Source organism: Heterodontus francisci, chromosome 15 (assembly GCF_036365525.1).
Source record: "Heterodontus francisci isolate sHetFra1 chromosome 15, sHetFra1.hap1, whole genome shotgun sequence".
NCBI lineage: Eukaryota > Metazoa > Chordata > Chondrichthyes > Heterodontiformes > Heterodontidae > Heterodontus > Heterodontus francisci.
Genome location: NC_090385.1, coordinates 20,174,691 through 20,193,866, shown reverse-complemented (window position 1 = coordinate 20,193,866; position 19,176 = coordinate 20,174,691). Strand labels below are relative to the sequence as shown.

General features: G+C 45.3%; 1 protein-coding gene across 3 annotated transcripts in view; it reads left to right on the top strand.

Annotated features, from left to right (window-relative positions):
- The window catches only part of ar (androgen receptor), a 402,038-nt gene that overhangs the window by 200,031 nt on the left and 182,831 nt on the right, over positions 1-19,176 (top strand). For all 3 annotated transcript variants that reach the window (XM_068047213.1, XM_068047216.1, XM_068047214.1), the window contains exon 2: positions 4,238-4,389. In XM_068047213.1, the coding sequence (XP_067903314.1) occupies positions 4,238-4,389 (152 nt within the window). The remainder of the gene's footprint in view (positions 1-4,237; positions 4,390-19,176) is intronic.

The following is a 19,176-nucleotide window of genomic DNA, read 5'->3' as shown; positions in this document are numbered from 1 at the left end:
AACTGGTGTTATTCCTATTGCTCCGCAAGCAGAATGTTGCCACGTCTAATTGCAAGGTTGTGCAAGGCACAGCAGGCGATTATTCATGACACCCACTGTGACACGTACCAAAGAGCCCCTCCAGACTGGTCAAGGCAACGGAATCACATTTTTAGCATGCCAGTGGTGTGTTCAATGATGGCTCTGGTGGATGTGTGTGTAGCATTGTCCCTGTCTTCAGCAGTGCTTTGGGGATGACGCACTGGTGTCATCAACCATGTACAAAGGGGGTATCCCTTGTCATCCAGGATCCAGCCGTTCACTTCAGCTGGTTCCTCGAAAACTGCTGGCAGCTGGGAGTTCCTCAAAATCTGAGTCATGACAGCTCCCTGGGAAACGTGCGCAAACATGCATGATTCTTCTCTTGTGGTTGCAAATCAGTTTCGCATTTAAAGAGTGGAAACTTTTGCGATTGACAAAGACAGCAGGCTGGACCCAGGGAGCTGTAATGGCCACGTGAGTGCAGGCGATCACCCCTTGCACTCTCGGGAAACCAGCGATGGCGCCAAATCTTCTATCCATGCCAATATGTTGCCCCCTACACCATGAGCTTTTATTTTCCGCAATAACCTTTGATGTGGCACCTTCTAAAATGCCTTCTGGAAATCCAAGTACAGTACATCCATCGGTTCCCCTTTATCCACAGCACGTTACTTCTTCAAAGGACTCCAATAAATTGGTTAAACATGATTTCCCTTTCACAAAACCATGTTGACTGCCTGATTATCTTGAATTTTTCAAAGTGCGCTGCTATAGAATACCTTCTAACATTTTCCCTAATCAGATGTTAAGCTAACTGGCCTGTAGTTTCCTGCTTTCTGTCTCCCTCCCTTTTTGAATAAAGGACTTACATTCACTATTTTCCAGTCTAATGGAATCTTGCCCGAATCTAGGGAATTTTGGAAAATCAAAACCAACGCATCAACTGTCTCACGAGCCACTTTTAAGATCCTAAGATGAAGTTCATCAGGACCTGGGGACTTGTCAGCCCACAGCTCCAACAATTTGCTCTGTACCACTTCCCTGGTGATTGTAATGTTCTTGCGTTCCTCCTCCTTCCCTTCCATTTCCTGATTTACAGCCATTTCTGGGGTGTGACTTGTATCCTGTATTGCAAAATACCTGTTTAGTTCATCTGCAATATCCTTATTTTCCCTTATTAATTCCCCAGACTCAATTTCTATAGGACCAACGTTCACTTTGTTAACTCATTTTAAAATATCTATAGAAACTCTTACTATCTGTCTTTATATTTCTCACTAGCTTTCTCTCTTTCTCTAATTTTTCCCTCCTTATTAATCTTTTAGTCGTTCTTTGCTGTTTTTTATATTCTGTCCAATCTTTTGACCTGCCACCCATTTTTGCACAATTATATTTTTTTTCTTTGCGTTTGATACTACCTTTAACTTTTTTAGTTAACCATGGATAGTGGGTCCTGCCCATGGAATTTTTCTTTCTCGTTGGAATGTATCTATTCTGTGTATTCTGAAATAATTAACAGAGCCACCCCTCCACCTTTTCCTAGCTTCCTGTCCTTACTAAATGTCATGTACCCTTCAATATTCAGGTCCCAAACTGTCAACTTGCAGCCATGTCTGCAATGGCTCTCAGTTCGTACTTAGTTATTTATTGTACTTAGGTATTTATCGTACTTAGTTATGTCTATTTGCGCTATCAGTTCATCTGTTTTGTTTTGAATGCCACGTGCATTCAGATACAGAGCCTTTAGTTTTATTCTTCTATTATTTTTGCAATCTTCTAGCCTTATCTGCTGATTTACTCTTAGATTTGTAATTGATGTCCATTCCTGTCATGGTCTGTTTATCTTTTCCTTCTCTTCTAACAAACAACCGCCTCATCACCAATCTCCCATTCTCTCCAATGTCCTTGAAAGGTGTTGTTGCATCCCAAATCTGTGCCCATCTTTCTCACAGCTCCATATTTGAACCCCTCCAGTCAGGTTTCTGTCCCTGCCAAAGGACTGAAATAGCCTTTATCAAAGTCACAAATGTGACTGTGACAATGGTAAACTGTCCCTCCTCAACCTTCTGGACCTGTCTGCAGCCTTTGCCATGATTGACCACACCATCTCCCTCCAGTGCTTCTCCTGAGTTGCTCAGCTGGGTGGGACTTCCCAAGCCTGCTTCCATTCCTATCTTATCCAGTTGTCGCCAAAAAATTGCCTGTAATAGCTTCTTCTCCCACTGCCACACCATTAGCTCTGGCATACCCCAAGGATCTACCCTTGGCCATCTCCTATTTCACATCTGGATACTGTCCCCGTGACAACATCCAAAAACACAATGTCAGGTTCCGCATTACATTTTGCTCTACCTCACCACCACCTTTCTTGACCCCTCCACTGCTTCTGATTTAGAGGCTTGCTCATGTTGGGAAAAAGGAGCCCGACCCGAACCCGACCAAACCACAGCAGACCCAAGCCCAACCCGCCCTGAGCCCCTCCAATTTAGCCCCGGGCCTGACCCAACCTGAGTTCGACCCAACCATCCATTTACTTATCTTCCTGACACCGAACCTGCAAGAAGCTACAGTGCATGCGTGATGACGCTCACTGCACAGACTCAGTTTCGTCCCGGACTCCGGGCTCAGGTAAGTTTTTTAATTTCAATACTTACCAGCAGAGCACTCACCATGTGTGTCCGACCCAACCCGACTCGACCTGGACTCGGCCCGACCCGACCTGAACCCGAACGCCGGACCCTGACGATGGGCTCAACCCAACCCAAATCCGATACATGTCGTCGGGTTCGGGGTTGGGTAGCAGGCCTCTATTCTGATTTGTTCCGCAGCTGAACAGGATGAGCAGAAATTTCCTCCAATTAACCGCCATAAATTCCTTCTGAGAGACTCCATCCCTCTCATTGACCACCATCTGAGGTGAAAGCAGTGTTGGCATCCTTGGTGTGCTATTTGACCCTGAGCTGAGCTTCCACCCCCACATTGTCTCGATCACCAAGACTGCCTACCTCCACTGCCATAACATCACCTGACTCCAGCCCTGCATCAGCTTATTTGCTGCTGAAACCCTCATGTGTACCTTTGTTACCTTTAGACTCAGCAATTCCAATGCTCTCCCACCTTGCACCCTCTGTAAACTTTAGATCCTCCAAAACTCTGGTGCACATGTCCTAATTCGCACCAAGTCTCATTGTTCACTCTTGTGCTTGCTCCCGAACCAGCAATGCCTCGATTTTAAAATATGCAGCTATGTTTTCAGATATCTCCATGGGCTTGCCCATTCTATCTCTGTAACCTCCTCCAGCCCTACAACCCTCTGAGGTCTTTGCACTGCTCCAATTCTGGCCTCTTGTGCATCCCAGATTTCCTTCGTCATTCCATTGGTGGCCATGTCTTCAACTGCCTAGACCATAAGCTCTGGAATTCTTTCCCTAAAACCCTCCGCATCTCTCTCCTCCTTAGATACTCCTTTAAAAGCTGCCTTGGTCACCTGTCCTAATAGCTCCTTATCTACTTGCTTGATAATCACTCATATGAAGTGCTTGGGAACATTTTACTACGTTAAAGGCACTGTAGAAATGCAAGTTGTTGGTCCAATCTGCATTTCTTTGCTGCGTCCAAAGGAGATGGAGGGTGGTCACGTTAAACCAATCACCACTCTGGCAGGTGGAAGGTCAAGCAGTCTACCTCATCCTGTATCTGCATCACAAAAATGTCAAGTGTGATTGGCTGCTGGAGCGTCAGAAATGAGATTTCCCATTACCTCCCCGCTGAAGTCATTAATGTACCAATGCTCTCTGTGTCCTAGCAACTTTTGGACGTGATTGGTATATGCTGAACTTCTATAAATTCACATTAACTTAAGCAACATTTCAACATAAATATTATGTGTCAAAAATGGTTTAAAATTCCCAAATGGGGAAATGATTCTTTCCAATCCCTCACAAATAACAAGTTTTCATTCAACTAATTAGATTCGAACTGCAGTTTATTCTGAAGGCTGCCGGTTTGATGTTTTAATGGATAAAATATAAACTTGCAGAAGGCAATCATCAAAACTCTGGTAAAAAAAAATTAGACAAAGCAATCTAAGAAAATTGAGCCTGATATTCAGTCATTGTGCAGAACATTTCTGATCATTCTAACTTGTTTTGACAGATCTTTAGAAATCATTATATTAGAAACTCCTAGATTTACATGTTCTTTGTTTTCATTTAAGATTGGATAATACAAGGAATCTTGGTCTCCAAATGGACTACTTTTTTCAACCTCAGAAAACCTGTCTCATTTGTGGAGATGAGGCATCAGGATGTCATTATGGAGCACTCACCTGTGGCAGTTGCAAAGTATTCTTCAAGAGAGCAGCTGAAGGTACAGACACCATCTTATTTATATCCTTATTTGACAGAGGCAACTCCGATTATCCAGATTGGTGTTCACTGAGTAGAATGGAAGCTGCTGATTTGATTTCATTACATTCCATAACTCCATAACTCCTTGTTTTGTTTGTGCGTGCAACGTTTTTATTTGAGTTAACTCTTTAGCATATAAAATGATATATGACAAAAGTATGCATATATGTATCCGAGATTAAAACTGTCCTTCGAGTCTTGTCCATTTTAATTTCTGTTACTCAAATGCAAATTATATCATGACTTAAAGTCATTAGGCGCCCATTGCTTGGCTACTACAAGTGCTGTTCGAGGACCAAAATGGCGTCCTGTGTGTGCACGCACACTTCTGCGTCTTGGTGAGGGCATTAGAATGCATGCTGCTAGCGTCCACTGGAAGTATATAGAGCAAACAGATCATTACGTTGATATGATGCCAGTGATGCCATTTTGGAACTGAACACTCCAGCCTACATCCTATCTTCACTCGCAAAGCTGAATACACATTAAGAGCAGGAAAGACCACCCCCCCCCCCCCACCACAACCACCATCACCAGTGCTATTTAAGGGGATCATCATCTACTTACAGGTTAGTTGCTGATTAATTTCTTCTGGCTGTTGCTACAATTCTACAAATGTTTGGTGCTTTACATAGTTCTTTCAAGTTGCAAAAGTCTACAGTGAGTTTTGTGGCAGGTGCTGACTTCTGTGCAGTAACCATTCTATGATTCTGTACTTATATGATACAAGGCATCTGCACAAGCCAGTTGCTCCCAGACATGGGCGCACTAGTGGGCATTCCCCTTGAAATACAGCATGACTGGGATAATGAGCAGAGGCCATGCAGAGCAAGACAAGCTACTAGAAGGGAGAAGGGCTCTCCACCGGAGGCCATATCCAACCAGGGTATTCAGGAAGCAATTCCCTATCTGAATCTCAACAGAGGACAATGTGTGAGATGTCTGCATTTCTATAAGGATGTCCTCACTGATATTTGCCACCTGCTGCAGCTACAACTGCAACCTCAGAGCAGGGCGAGGACCGCATTGCTAATGGCTATTAAGGTGACAGTGGCGATTACATTTTATGCATCTGGCTCCTTCCAGGATAGACCTGGAGATATTTGCAACATATCCCAGTTTGTGGTCCATTGTTACATGAGAGAGGACACTAACACTCTCAATTCATTGACAGCTAACGTCAGTCCATTCTCTCTTGCCATAGAGAAGCAGGAAAAGCAAGCATGTGGTTTCATTTGGATTGCAGGCTTCCTTATGGTGCAGGGGGCCATTTGCTTCATGCACGTAGCTTTGTGGGCACTGCATGTAAACTCTGCCATATACCAAAACCGAAAGCAATTCTGCTCACTCAGTGTCCACCTTGTGTGCAATCTTCGGCAGTGAATCATGCAGGTCAGTCTCTATATCCTGCCTTCATTCTGCATCAGTTTGCTGTGACAGCTGCATTGGAACCCCAACAGCAAACCAAAGGGTGGCTACTGGGCAACAAGGGCTATCTGCTAATGACATGGCTCATGATTCCAGTGTGCAATCGAAGCACACCTGCACAGCATGCATATAATGAAAGCCATGCTGCCAGATGAAATGTGATAGAGAAATACATTTGCAAGCTAAAACAATGCTTCCGCTGCTTGGACTGTACTCGAGGAGCCCTGCAGTACTGGCAGAGCGGGTGTCAAGGTCCTTGGTGGTCTGCTGCATAACCTCGCAATCTTGAGGGTACAGGCCTTGCGACCAGCTATACAGTGAGCAGCTGAGCAACAGGAGCTTAAGAAGGAAGAGGAGGAAGAAAAGAAGAGGCACCCTAAACAACCTCTTTCTGGCTGGACTGTCAGTGAAGAACTCATCTGAGTGTTATAGCCACACCCAAATTCCCTATTCACCAACAGCCCCACACCTTACTTTCTCTCTGTCACTGTCCACAGCATCTGCTTGGCCACATGAAAAATAAAGGCCACCACAAAATAACCATTTCAAACCGGATTTATAAATGAAATCATGCCATTATCAAAAACAAATGTAAACCAATCATCCTTGGGCTCTCACTTAGCGCTTGGCATTTTTGTACCTTTGCCTGTCCTACTGCTCCTACATGGTGCAATCCTACTGACTGCAGCATGGCTGGTGTAAAGCTGCTGACTTTCAGTGGAAGAGACCGCAGATAGCCTTGGAGGATAACCTCAAGTAGCTCTGGGTCTGAAGGACCCATCTGTGACTGCCCCATATTGGAATGGGTGTCAGTAGTCTGACTGGCTGGTTGATAAGTCAACAGTAAGGGCACTGGCAGAGTGGCATGGGTGGGAGGACTAAAGCTGTCATCCTGAAAGTGTTCAGCAGGCCCATGCTTCATGGAACCACTCCCCTGGGGCAGCACCTCAGCAATCCTAATAATCTGTTGGAGGACAGCTGTGACCCCTGCAAGCCTCTTAGCACACTGTAATCCACAGCCATAGTGCAAGCAGTTTCAGCTTGCATAAAGCACCATGCCAAGTAGATGCTGCACTCCTCCATGCTCTTTGATATTTCTTGCAGGCTTACTGGCAGGTCTCACAATGCACCAAGCATTTTGTTGTGCATACCCATCAGCCTTGTTCTTTAGACTGCCCCATCGAAGTACTCATCTGAGTCTTCTGAAGCAGAACCCATGAGAAACCTTATCCTCTGGTGATCTGGTACCTGCGCTATCCTTGTACCCTGCCCTGATGCCCAGTGTCGCATCATGTGCCAATCCCCCCTCTAATCTATCCTGTAAGATGCGCACAGTTTCAGTAGAAGTGGCGACAAGCATGAAAACAAGTGACGGTACTGTGTCTTCATTATCATCTCTTTTTCGTGTTCTTGCACTACCTGGCCAGATTGTACCTCTTAGGTATCTGAAATAAAAAAGGCACAAGGGTAAGATTGTGGTGAGGGGAGGGAGGAAAATTGAGAGGTGCATGCTTATACCATCTGTAGCATGTAAATCCAAAGAGTTTGTGCAATGAGGCAGATGTGGATTGTGTGAAGGAAGATTGCTTACTAAGGTACAGTCAACTTCAATGGTTTCAGCCCTGCCGCTGGTCATGGCCTCAGCAGTGGTCATTCCAACAATGGCCAGCACCATCTCCACCATGGGGGTTAGGATATGCAGACGTGCCTGTCGCTCTCCGTTTAGCTCCTGCTGCCTCTGGTTGTGTGCCATCTTGTCCTGCAAGAGAGAGGAAAGCGTGTCAGTGAGTGTTGTGCATTCGGTTTGATGAGGCTGTCATGATTGAATATCTGGCAGTGTGTGCAAGCTGTGGATGTGAGGATTGCAACAGTGCTAAGTGTATGAGGGTGAGGTGAAGCATGTGAATGTTGTGTATTAAGTCCGAATTGATAAGAGATTATTGGTAGGTGAGTAATGGGCCGTGGTGAATTGAGCAGTGTCTGAGACTACTGTTGCAGTTGGCAGGATATGGCATTTGAAGATGCATTCACTGACCAAGGGAGGTCATTTGAGCTGCTTGCGGCACTGTATCCAGGTCTTCAGGACTTGAGATCTGGTATTAACCTTCACAGCTATCTGCTCTCACTGCCTTTTGAGCATGTGAATGGTGTCGCTCCTGTCCCCCTGTGTATACAGGACACCTCTTCCTTCCCACTTCCACCACCAAGACTTTCAGTGCATCGTCCGAAAACCTTGGAATCGCACTCTCCCTAGTTGTACCATTCCTCTCTGTCTCCCAGGACGGATTCATTTCCTCCCTGACTTCCACCACCTACTCCAGCCGCAATGCCTTTAAGAGGTCCAGGCTAGTTTTAAGTGGTGCCAGAAAGTTACAGTTTTGGGCCCCCTGCTGATGCATACAGTGAATGAATAGCACAGTTAACACTGGCTGCACACGGAAATCATTATGAGTGGGCAGCACAAGGTTGGTGTGTTGTCAGCATTTCAATCAACAGGCAGGAGTTAATTGCAGATTGCGATCCCTGCCCCCTTTTTTGGACAGTATACAATTTAGCCCCTGTTATTTCACAATTTTAAACGTTTCTAATGTATTTCATCATATATCAGCAACTTGGGAAACCCAAGGTTTTCGATGCCTGCACTGCTGCCACTGAAATTTATAATATATATTCCTATACAACAGTAAAGAAGGCTTTATGCATGTGCACCTTGTCAAATGCAAATTATTGTTGCACTGAAAAATATACAGAAACAAAGGTCACACTTGGTATCTACAGAGGAACTCTGCAGGAACACACATATTGGAGCCAAAATGTCTGAACCTGCTTAATTGATCTTCCCATAAACAGTACCAAGGTTCTGTCTCCAGCAATTAACTGTAGAGTGTGCTCATGCTAGAGTTAACTAAATATTAGTTACACTTTGTAGCCTTAAAGGAGCTCAAAGCCACATTTCTTCATTAGAATAATACATTGTGTTTCATATGATTAGAATATTCCTGACCTTACAAAGCACTGCATCATCTTACTGTGAGCAACGTCACTGGCTATTTGGTAATATGAAATATGATGGATATCCTGAAATTGCAAAAAGACTTCACTAATGGTTTATCGTCTTTTTAAAAATATAATTTTATTGCCTTCAGATCATACTGATATTATTGATTTGTTATCATCCACATTGTGACATCAGATCTCCTGCATTTCAGTGAAGAACGTATCAACAACATTTCACTTTCATCTCAAAAGCATAGGAAAAGGGGAAGTCAGCATATATTTCATGCACCAGAAATCTACTGGAATTTTTGGAGGTGATTACAGAATTTTTAAAAATGTTGTATTTATTCATATGGTTGTCACTGGTAAGGTCAACATTTACTGCCCAACCCTAGTTGCCCTTGAGAAGATGGGGGTGAGCCACTGCCACGAACCGCTGCAAGTGGTGAAGGTACTCCCACGGTAGTTAGTAATTAAGCAATCTCAGTGGACCTAATGGGTGAGAAATTCAGTCGCATACAAATGCCTACCTTGTTGCCACTACCTATGCGGCCTGCGTGGTGTCCTTCATTGAGATGAACACATGGAGCTGAGGTCCTTGCATGCACCCGAATAAATTGTATTGACGCTATCCTGGTGTCACACAGCCTAACCAGCTGATGTAATGCCAGAATTCCAAATTTGGACAACACTGGTCCTGGCAACGCCTGCATTGTCCACTTCTGAAAAAAGCATGAAGCGGCAAGACAGGCCCTGCAGTAGAGTTATTTAAAGGGCCAGACAACCTAATTGCAGGTACAAAGAACAGTGCAGCACAGGAACAGGCCATTCGGCCCTCCAAGCCTGCGCCGATCTTGATGCCTGCCGAAACTAATCCTTCTGCACTTCCGGGGCCCTTATCCCTCTATTCCCTTCCTATTCATATATTTGTCAAGATGTCTCTTAAACGGCGCTATCGTATCTGCTTCCACCACCTCCCCTGGCAGCAAGTTCCAGGCACTCACCACCCTATGTGTAAAAAAACCTGCCTCGCACATCCCCTCGAAACTTTGCCCCTCGCACCTTAAACCTATGTCCCCTAGTAACTGACTCTTCCACCCTGGGAAAAAGCTTCTGACTATCCACTCTATCCATGCTGCTCATAACTTTGTAAACCTCTATCATGTCGCCCCGCCACCTCCGTCGTTCCAGTGAAAACAATCCGAGTTTTTCCAACCTCTCCTCATAGCTAATGCCCTCCAGACCAGGCAACATCCTGGTAAACCTCCTCTGTACCCTCTCCAAAGCCTCCACGTCCTTCTGTTAGTGTGGTGACCAGAATTGCACGCAATATTCTAAGTGTGGCCTAACTAAGGTTCTGTACAGCTGCAACATGACTTGCCAAATTTTATACTCTGTGCCCCGACCGATGAAGGCAAGCATGCCGTATGCCTTCTTGACTACCTTATCCACCTGCGTTGCCACTTTCAGTGACCTGTGGACCTGTACGCCCAGATCTTTCTGCCTGTCAATACTCCTAAGGGTTCTGCCACTTACTGTATACCTCCCACCTGCATTAGACCTTCCAAAATGCATTACCTCACATTTGTCCAGATTAAACTCCATCTGCCATTTCTCCGCCCTAGTCTCCAACCGATCTATATCCTGCTGTATCCTCTGACAATCCTCATCATTATCCACAACTCCACCAACCTTTGTGTCGTCCGCAAACTTACTAATCAGACCAGCTACATTTTCCTCCAAATCATTTATATATACTACAAACAGCAAAGGTCCCAGCACTGATCCCTGCGGAACACCACTACTCACATCCCTCCATTCAGAAAAACACCCATCCACTGTTACCCTCTGTCTTCTGTGACTGAGCCAGTTCTGTATCCATCTTGCCAGCTCACCTCTGATCCCGTGTGACTTCACCTTTTGCACCAGTCTGCCATGCGGGACCTTGTCAAAGGCTTTACTAAAGTCCATATAGATAACATCCACCGCCCTTCCCTCATCAATCATCTTCGTCACTTCCTCAAAAAACTCAATCAAATTAGTAAGACACGACCTCCCCTTCACAAAACCATGCTGTCTCTCGCTAATAAGTTTGTTTGTTTCCAAATGGGAGTAAATCCTGTCCCGAAGAATCCTCTCTAATAGTTTCCCTACCACTGACGTAAGGCTCACCGGCCTATAATTTCCTGGATTATCCTTACCGCCCTTCTTAAACAAAGGAACAACATTGGCTATTCTCCAGTCCTCTGGGACCTCACCTGTAGCCAATGAGGATGCAAAGATTTCTGTCAAGGCCCCAGCAATTTCTTCCCTTGCCTCCCTCAGTATTCCAGGGTAGATCCCATCAGGCCCTGGGGACTTATCTACCAATGCTTTGCAAGACACCCAACACCTCCTTTTTGATAATGAGATGACTGAGACTATCTTCTGCACTCCCTTCCCTCGGCTCATTATCCACCAAGTCCTTCTCCTTGGTGAATACTGATGCAAAGTACTCATTTAGCACCTCACCCATTTCCTCTGGCTCCACGCATAGATTCCCATCTCTGTCCTTGAGTGGGCCAACCCTTTCCCTGGTTACCCTCTTGCTCTTTATATATGTATAAGAAGCCTTGGGATTTTCCTTAATCCTGTTTGCCAATGACTTTTCATGACCCCTTTTAGCCCTCCTAACTCCTTGCTTAAGTTCCTTCCTACTGTCTTTATATTCCTCAAGTGCTTCATCTGTTCCCTAGCCTTCCAGCCCTTACAAATGCTTCCTTTTTCTTTTTGACTAGGCTCACAATATCCCGTGTTATCCAGGCTTCCCGAAACTTGCCAAACTTGTCTTTCTTCCTCACAGGAACATGCTGGTCCTGGATTCTAATCAGCTGATGTTTGAAAGACTCCCACATGTCAGATGTTGATTTACCCTCAAACAGCCGCCCCCAATCTAAATTCTTCAGTTCCTGCCTAGTATTGTTATAATTAGCCTTCCCCCAATTTAGCACCTTCACCCGAGGACTACTCTTATCCTTATCCACAAGTACCTTAAAACTTATGGAATTATGGTCGCTGCTCCCAAAATGCTCCCCCACTGAAACTTCGACCACCTGGCCGGGCTCATTCCCCAATACCAGGTCCAGTATGGCCCCATCCCTAGTTGGACTATCTACATACTGTTTCAAGAAGCCCTCCTGGATGCTCCTCACAAATTCTGCCCCATCCAAGCCCCTAGCACTAAGTGAGTCCCAGTCAATATTGGGGAAGTTAAAATCACCCACCACTACAACCCTGTTAACTTTACATCTTTCCAAAATCTGTCTACGTATCTGCTCCGCTACCTCCCGCTGGCTGTTGGGAGGCCTGTAGTAAACCCCCAACATCGTGACTGCACCCTTCCTATTCCTGAGCTCCACCCATATTGCCTCGCTGCATGACCACTCTGAGATGTCCTGCCGCAGTACAGCTGTGATATTCTCCTTAACCAGTAATGCAACTCCCCCACCCCTTTTACATCCCCCTCTATCCCGCCTGAATCTTCTAAAGCCTGGAAAATTTAGCTGCCAATCCTGCCCTTTCCTCAACCAAGTCTCTGTAATAGCAACAACATCATATTCCCAAGTACTAATCCAAGCTCTTATTTCATCTGCCTTACCTGTTATACTTCTCGCATTGAAACAAATGCAATTCAGACCACCAGTCCTGCTGTGCTCAGCAACATCTCCCTGCCTGCTCTTCCTCTTAGTACTACTGGCCTTATTTACTATGTCCTCCTCATTTACTTCACTAGCTGTCCTGCTGCTCTGGTTCCCACCCCCCTGCCACACTAGTTTAAACTCTCCCGAGTGACGCTAGCAAACCTTGCAGCCAGGATATTAGTGCCCTTCCAGTTTAGATGCAACCGGTCCTTCTTGTACAGGTCCCATCTGTCCCTGAAGAGAGCCCAATGGTCCAGATATCTGAAACCCTCCCTTTTACACTAGCTGCTCAGCCACGTGTTTAGCTGCACTATCTTCCTATTTCTAGCCTCACTGGCACGTGGCACAGGGTGTAATCCAGAGATTACAACCCTAGAGGTCCTGTTTTTTAACTTACTACCTAACTCCCTAAACTCCCCCTGCAGGACCTCATCACTCTTCCTGCCTATGTCATTGGTACCAATGTGTACCACAACCTCTGGCTGTTCACCCTCCCCCTTCAGAATGCCCTCTGTCCGTTCAGAGACATCCTTGACCCTGGCACCAGGGAGGCAACATACCTTCCTGGAGTCTCTTTCACGTCCACAGAAGCGCCTATCTGTGCCCCTGACTATAGAGTCCCCTATAACTATTGCTCTTCTGCGCTTTGTCCCTCCCTGCTGAACAACAGTGCCAGCCGTGGTGGCACTGCTCTGGCTGCTGCTGTTTTCCCCTGATAGGCCATCCCCCGCAGCAGTATCCAAAACGGTATACTTGTTAGAGAGGGGGCTAGCCACAGGGGATTCCTGCACTGACTGCCTGCCCCTTCTAGCGGTCACCCATCTATCTGCCTGCACTTTGGGTGTAACCACTTCTCTAAAACTCCTGTCTATGGCGCTTTCCGCCACCTGCATGCTCCTAAGTGCATCCAGTTGCCGTTCCAACCGATCCATGCGGTCTGTGAGGAGCTGCAACTGGGTACACTCCCTGCAGATGTAGTCGCCCAGAATGCTGGAAGCGTCACGGACTTCCCACATCTCACAGGTGAAGCACTTCACCCCTCTAACTGACATTTCTATCACTAATTAGTTAATTGATATAAAATAAATAAATACTTATTAAATCCTTACTAAATTATGATATACTTCACTATGTGGTCCCTAGTGCTAGATTTCTACAGTAAATATTAAATGCTGTCTAAATACAGTAATCTCCTCCCTCTGGTTTAGTTACTCTACTTATTAATTAGTTAATTAGTCTTTTAATCAATTTTTATCAGTTTTATTTTCAAATTCGGTACAGATTCCCTACCAGACACTCAGGTCACAGCTTTCCTGTGACGTCACTTTTTCAGTTTTTTTTCCCACCAGAGGTAACTTACTCAGTATACTCACCGCTCCGGAACTCCGCCCTCCGAGTCTGCTCCGTGAATCCCCGAGGTAAGTTTTTTTATATACTCACTGCTCCAGAACTCCGACCTCCGAGTCTGCTCCGAGAATCCCCGAGGTAAGTCAAATTTATGGAATTTCTTTCTATTGGAAAGTATCTGAAAGCGCTCGAGTGTTTTTGAAGGTATTTTTGTTCATTTGTCGCATCACGAAGGATGGCAGGGGAGTAGGAGATCTGTCCACACAAAGGCTGCAACAGGTATGGAGGCAGCAGTGACAGTGCCTCTGGAACTGTAGCACAACAGGGAAAAGGAGAGGCCAAGTTCTGTGCCATGCCCTCTGCCAGGTTGGAGCTGGACTCCTTCCTGCTCCTTGACAGTGACAGCAACCTGTCTGGCAGGCTAGCCAATGTACCCAGCATCTTGGTGTGCATGCCCATTCAATCCTATCTGCAGCCCAGTTGAGGTTCTCAGCTGAGCCCTCTGCAGCAGTAATGATCTGCCATCTCATCCTCCGGTGAGCTCGCGAATGAACCATCCTTTACCCCTGGCCTGGTTGCAGTCCACTCGTGTCTGATTAGAAGTCAAAGGAAATTATTTTGACCCTGTAAGTCTTGCGACTGGAGAAGGCAAGGTTTCCACCCAGCAGGCCAGGAATTTGGGACAGAACCAGTTTCTGCTGCAGTTCCACTCCTGTAGACTGCAGTTGGAGTGAACCATGGGAAATATCGCCGTTCCGTCGCTGTTGCTGAATCAAAATCCTTGAACTCCCTCCCTAACAGGACTGTGGGTGTACCCGCACCAGATGGACTGCAGCAGTTCAAGAAGGCAGCTCACCACCACCTTTTCAAGGGCAATTAGGGATGGGCAACACCTTGCCAGTGATGCCCACAACCCATGAAACAAACATATGAAAAAATATTTTGCTCTTTCCTCACCCCACGTCAAGGGGACATGGATGGGGCAGTTCTACTTATTGCACCTTTTGTAGGCAACAGCAGAACTCACCTCAGCTGAAAACTAGTGTAAGTTATAGGAGAAATGCTCCAAATATTGGCTTAAATTTGTCCTCAAAATGGAGTCAGTAGTATGACTGAATATTAGAAATGCAAGCGTTAATTTAAATGGGAAGGCTTATACAAACAAAAAATGCTTTATCCAAGAGAGAAGGGAAGTGTTCCAGACCACAGCCTGGATTTTATGTTGCTGCCGCCGTAAATAAAGAATGGGGGCCCAGCTCATTTACATGGCCGGGGTGGACCGCACCCCACGCCCCGATGATGTGAAGGTGTGGGCGCTCCGTCCCCGGCAACAGCATCCGGCGCCACTGCGCAGGCACCAGCACCATTTTTAAAGGGCCTCCAGCCCTTACATTTAATTTAAATTTCTAAAGGAATAGAGACTTACACTTTATTGAAACATTTTTAATAAAAGTTTCAAGCCCCTCTCCCACCCTGCCAAAGACCAAACACTTCATTCTTTGCTCTCTCCCCCTCAAATTACTTACCTTGTGCAACTGACCTCTCCCCCCCCACCTCTAAAATTCACAACCTTAAATCTTTACCCCTTCCCATCACCCCCTAGACAAAAGAAAATACTATTACCCCGCTCCCCTCCCTCCTGCACTGAGGAACTTACCTGCACCCCCTTTCCCCACCAGTGTTCTGCCTTATATCATTAGTCGGAGATTGGACAAAGCGGGAGTGCCAGCCACTGACCACAATATTGGAGCAGGTAAGTCATTAATGCATTCATTTACATTAATTCATATATTGAAATGGCGGTCCTGTCGCTGAGCGGCGGGGGGACAGGGTGGCCGCCACGAGGCCTCGCCACCGCCAGCAATATGGGGTCGGGCCTTCCCGGTCTCGAGGTCTGCAGTGAGCCTCTCCCGGAGGCAATTTCAGTCCCACCTTATCCCCCCCCACCTCACCCCCCCCCCCCCCCCCCAGGCTATGGCCCCCGACGTCAGGGGGTCGGCAAAGTTCAGCCCCACATGTCAAAAGCTGGCTTGTTGGTGGGAGGGGGTGTGAGACAAAAGTATCCTGCTTGTCTGAACCCATGAAGACCTAAAGCTAGGAAATAAATTAGTAACCACATGAGGGAAAATTGCAAATTGTAAGTCAAAATGTATAAGGAAAAGACCAGGACATGTGAGCAGGGTAGGGAAAGTTGTCTCGGTAAGAGTTTTGTACATAAATGTATGTATAGTAAAAAATAAAAAAGTGAATTTGAAGCACAAATTCAGCTAAAACGGTTTCATGTTGTAGCCGTTACAGACCTGGCTACACCCTGAGCATCATTAGGATGTAATTATTCCAGGCTACTAGATCTTTAAAAGGGACAGGGAAGTTGGGAAAGGATAGGGAGTGGCAATATTGATCAAGATACCGAGGCAAATTTTACAGACCCCCTCCCCACACCGACATCGGAGTGGGGGGGCAAAAAATGCCTCAGGGAGAGGCCTGTCACGGGCCTCAATGCCGGGAAGGCCCGACCCCATACTGCCGATGGTGATAAGGCCTCGTGGTGGCACCCCCTGCTGCTCGGTGACTGGATCAAAATTTGATTATGTTAATTTATGCAAAGTAATATATTAAATACTTACCCACTCCCACCGTCGGTCCCAGTGCGATATTTGTGCCGGCGGCCGGCACTCCCGTGCCTTTGGTTCTCTGTCCTGAGATCCGATGCGGGACATTGGTGGGGTGTGGGGAGCAGGTAAGTATTTCAGTGCGGGGGTTGGGGGAGCGGAGTCAAAACAATCCGATTGGTGGAGGGGATAGTGGGAAGGCGTTGAAGTGAGAAGTTCATAAACTTTGTGGGGGGGGGACGGTCAGGAATGCATGGTAAGTATTTTGGGGAGGAGAGGGCAAGGAATTAACTGTCTGGTCATTGAAGGGGGTGGTGGGAGAGGGGCAAGAAACATTGCGTTTAATTTTTAAATAAAATTTACAAGGTATATATCTTTAAATTTGTAAACTAAACTGAAGGGCTCGAAGCCCTTAAAAAATGGCGTCGGCGCCTGACACCATTGCCAGGGATGGAACGCCCACCCCTTCCACGTCATCGGGGGTGTCGGGGGGCAGTCCACCCCGGCCTTGTAAATGAGCCACCACGTTTAATATTGCAACAGCTCCGCTGAGTAAAGCGTGTGGATGGCCATCTTTGAGACAACCTTGTAAATAGCAGCCCACAGTTACCAAAGCAGAAAGAAATTATTTCTGTAAGGATGATCATGAAGTGGAAATGGTATGAATCGTATTAAGTAACAGCACTTGATGTAAGACTGTGCTAGTTGTCCACAGATCTACTGATAGTAGTAATCTAGTCGGGAAGGGGGTTGGAATGTATAAATACGGGTGCTGATTTGGCAACTGACCTGCCACTTTGGACCTCACAGGATCTGTTAACGCCTTCTCTTAAATACGCACAGCTGATCATTTTCTAAAATGAGAACAAAAGAAACTTAAAATAACTGAAAGCAAAAAGAAAATTGTATGATTCCAAGCTTATTTCCTTGTCTAAATAAAATGTGGTAGAGTTGTATGATAGTGAGCACTTAAAGATTCATCTGAATTGGCAGGCAACAAAGCTTGGAATCTGTCTTCTATTGAAAATATTTGGCATGTCAGCTACTCTGCTTTGGCTGCAAAATTAATTTTTTTTGAGACCTTGAAAAGTATAGTATCTCATTTTCAAGCCTTTTCAGCTCCTAAGTTAACAATGTCATATTAATATCAACATGTGCTAGTATTTGTCAAAACACTGCATAATTCTGCTCCAAAATATTGAATTTATCGTTCTAAAATGTTTCTTCTGAAGCACATTTCATGTGGCAGTCTCAAGATCATAAAGATAAATACAGATGATTCAGCCCATCTAGCTCACTTTACATAAAATGTCCCATTTCCCTCACCCACCTCATCTCATTGCACCTAACTACCTCTTGAATAACTCCAGAGCTTTTGCCTCCATCGCCTTACCCAAAAGATTTTTGTGGAGTTGCTTCCAGATATCAGTCTTGAACTTGCCTTTTGCCAATTTGGTCCTGTGGTCTCCTGTGTTCTCCTGTCCAGCAGTGATGGTTTAACTTCAACAAGTTTTACTTCGATAAGGTCCTCCCTCATTCTCTTTGTGTCAACTTTGAAGAGTGCAAATGTTTTATTTAGCTTTTCTCATAACTTAAACTTCACTTCTCATGGCAGATCTCAGAGCAATGTTTTCCTTCTCAGTACTGCTTCTAGGGTTTGGGTCTTGTGTCTTGGTCACCAGAACTAAAGGCAGTATTGAACACAAATTGGACAGAGCCAATCGAGCTCAAGCACCACTGCCTCAAATTTGTACTGATCTCAGCAACCAAGAAGGGGGTCTGCTCAAAATGTCAAGCTTTATTCTCCACAGATGTTGACGAATTAGCTGTGTATTTCCACCATTTTCTGTTAATTATTTCAGTGTTTTGTTTGCTTTGTTGATTGTAATGACAGGGTCAGCATTTTCTCATGTGAAACACACAATATCATCGGGCTTTCTAGCTTGCATTTGGGGTATCGCTTTCTCAAATTGATAAGGATTTTGATCAAGCTTGATCTGCCCATTTGAAATCATTAGCTGCTGCTTACAGGGATAGATTTACATTTTCACTGGTTGGATGCTTATCTGGCAGAGCCCTTTGCCTACCCTTTATAGAACACAACTGATTTTCATTTCATTGATTTCCAGCTGTTTCACACTGTTACTATTGTTATCGTGGCCTGGATTTTGCAGTCAACGGCAAAGCAGTGCTCGACACTGACCTTGAAGGAAGCTGCCCACAAAGATCTAGCAATCTCTGTGGCGTGGTTTTCCTATTTCCCAATTGCAGTTTAAATTTGGCACCAAGTCAAGGGGATGTCTTGGTATGGAGCAGCAGCAAGCAAGTGGGCAGCCAATCACAGCAAACCAGGAAGTTAGAAGCACTAGATATCCTTCACTTTTAATTTACATTTTTAGATAGTGAACTAAATGATTATGATTAGATTAAGATAAAAGTTAAACCAAAGATAAATAAACTTGAAAAAATTAATTATGTTTTATTATTATGGAGAAATATCATGTTCCAAATACAACATTACCTTCCCAGGGCCAGTAAGGGTGTTTAGCAGTAATTATGAAGTTAGTACGCCATTAAAAACCCAGTTACATCACATTCAACAAGGTGTACCTTTTTAAAGGGTTTTTACAGTAAGTCTAAAAGCTTGTCAATTCATAAGATTTCCCATTGATTGCAGTCTGG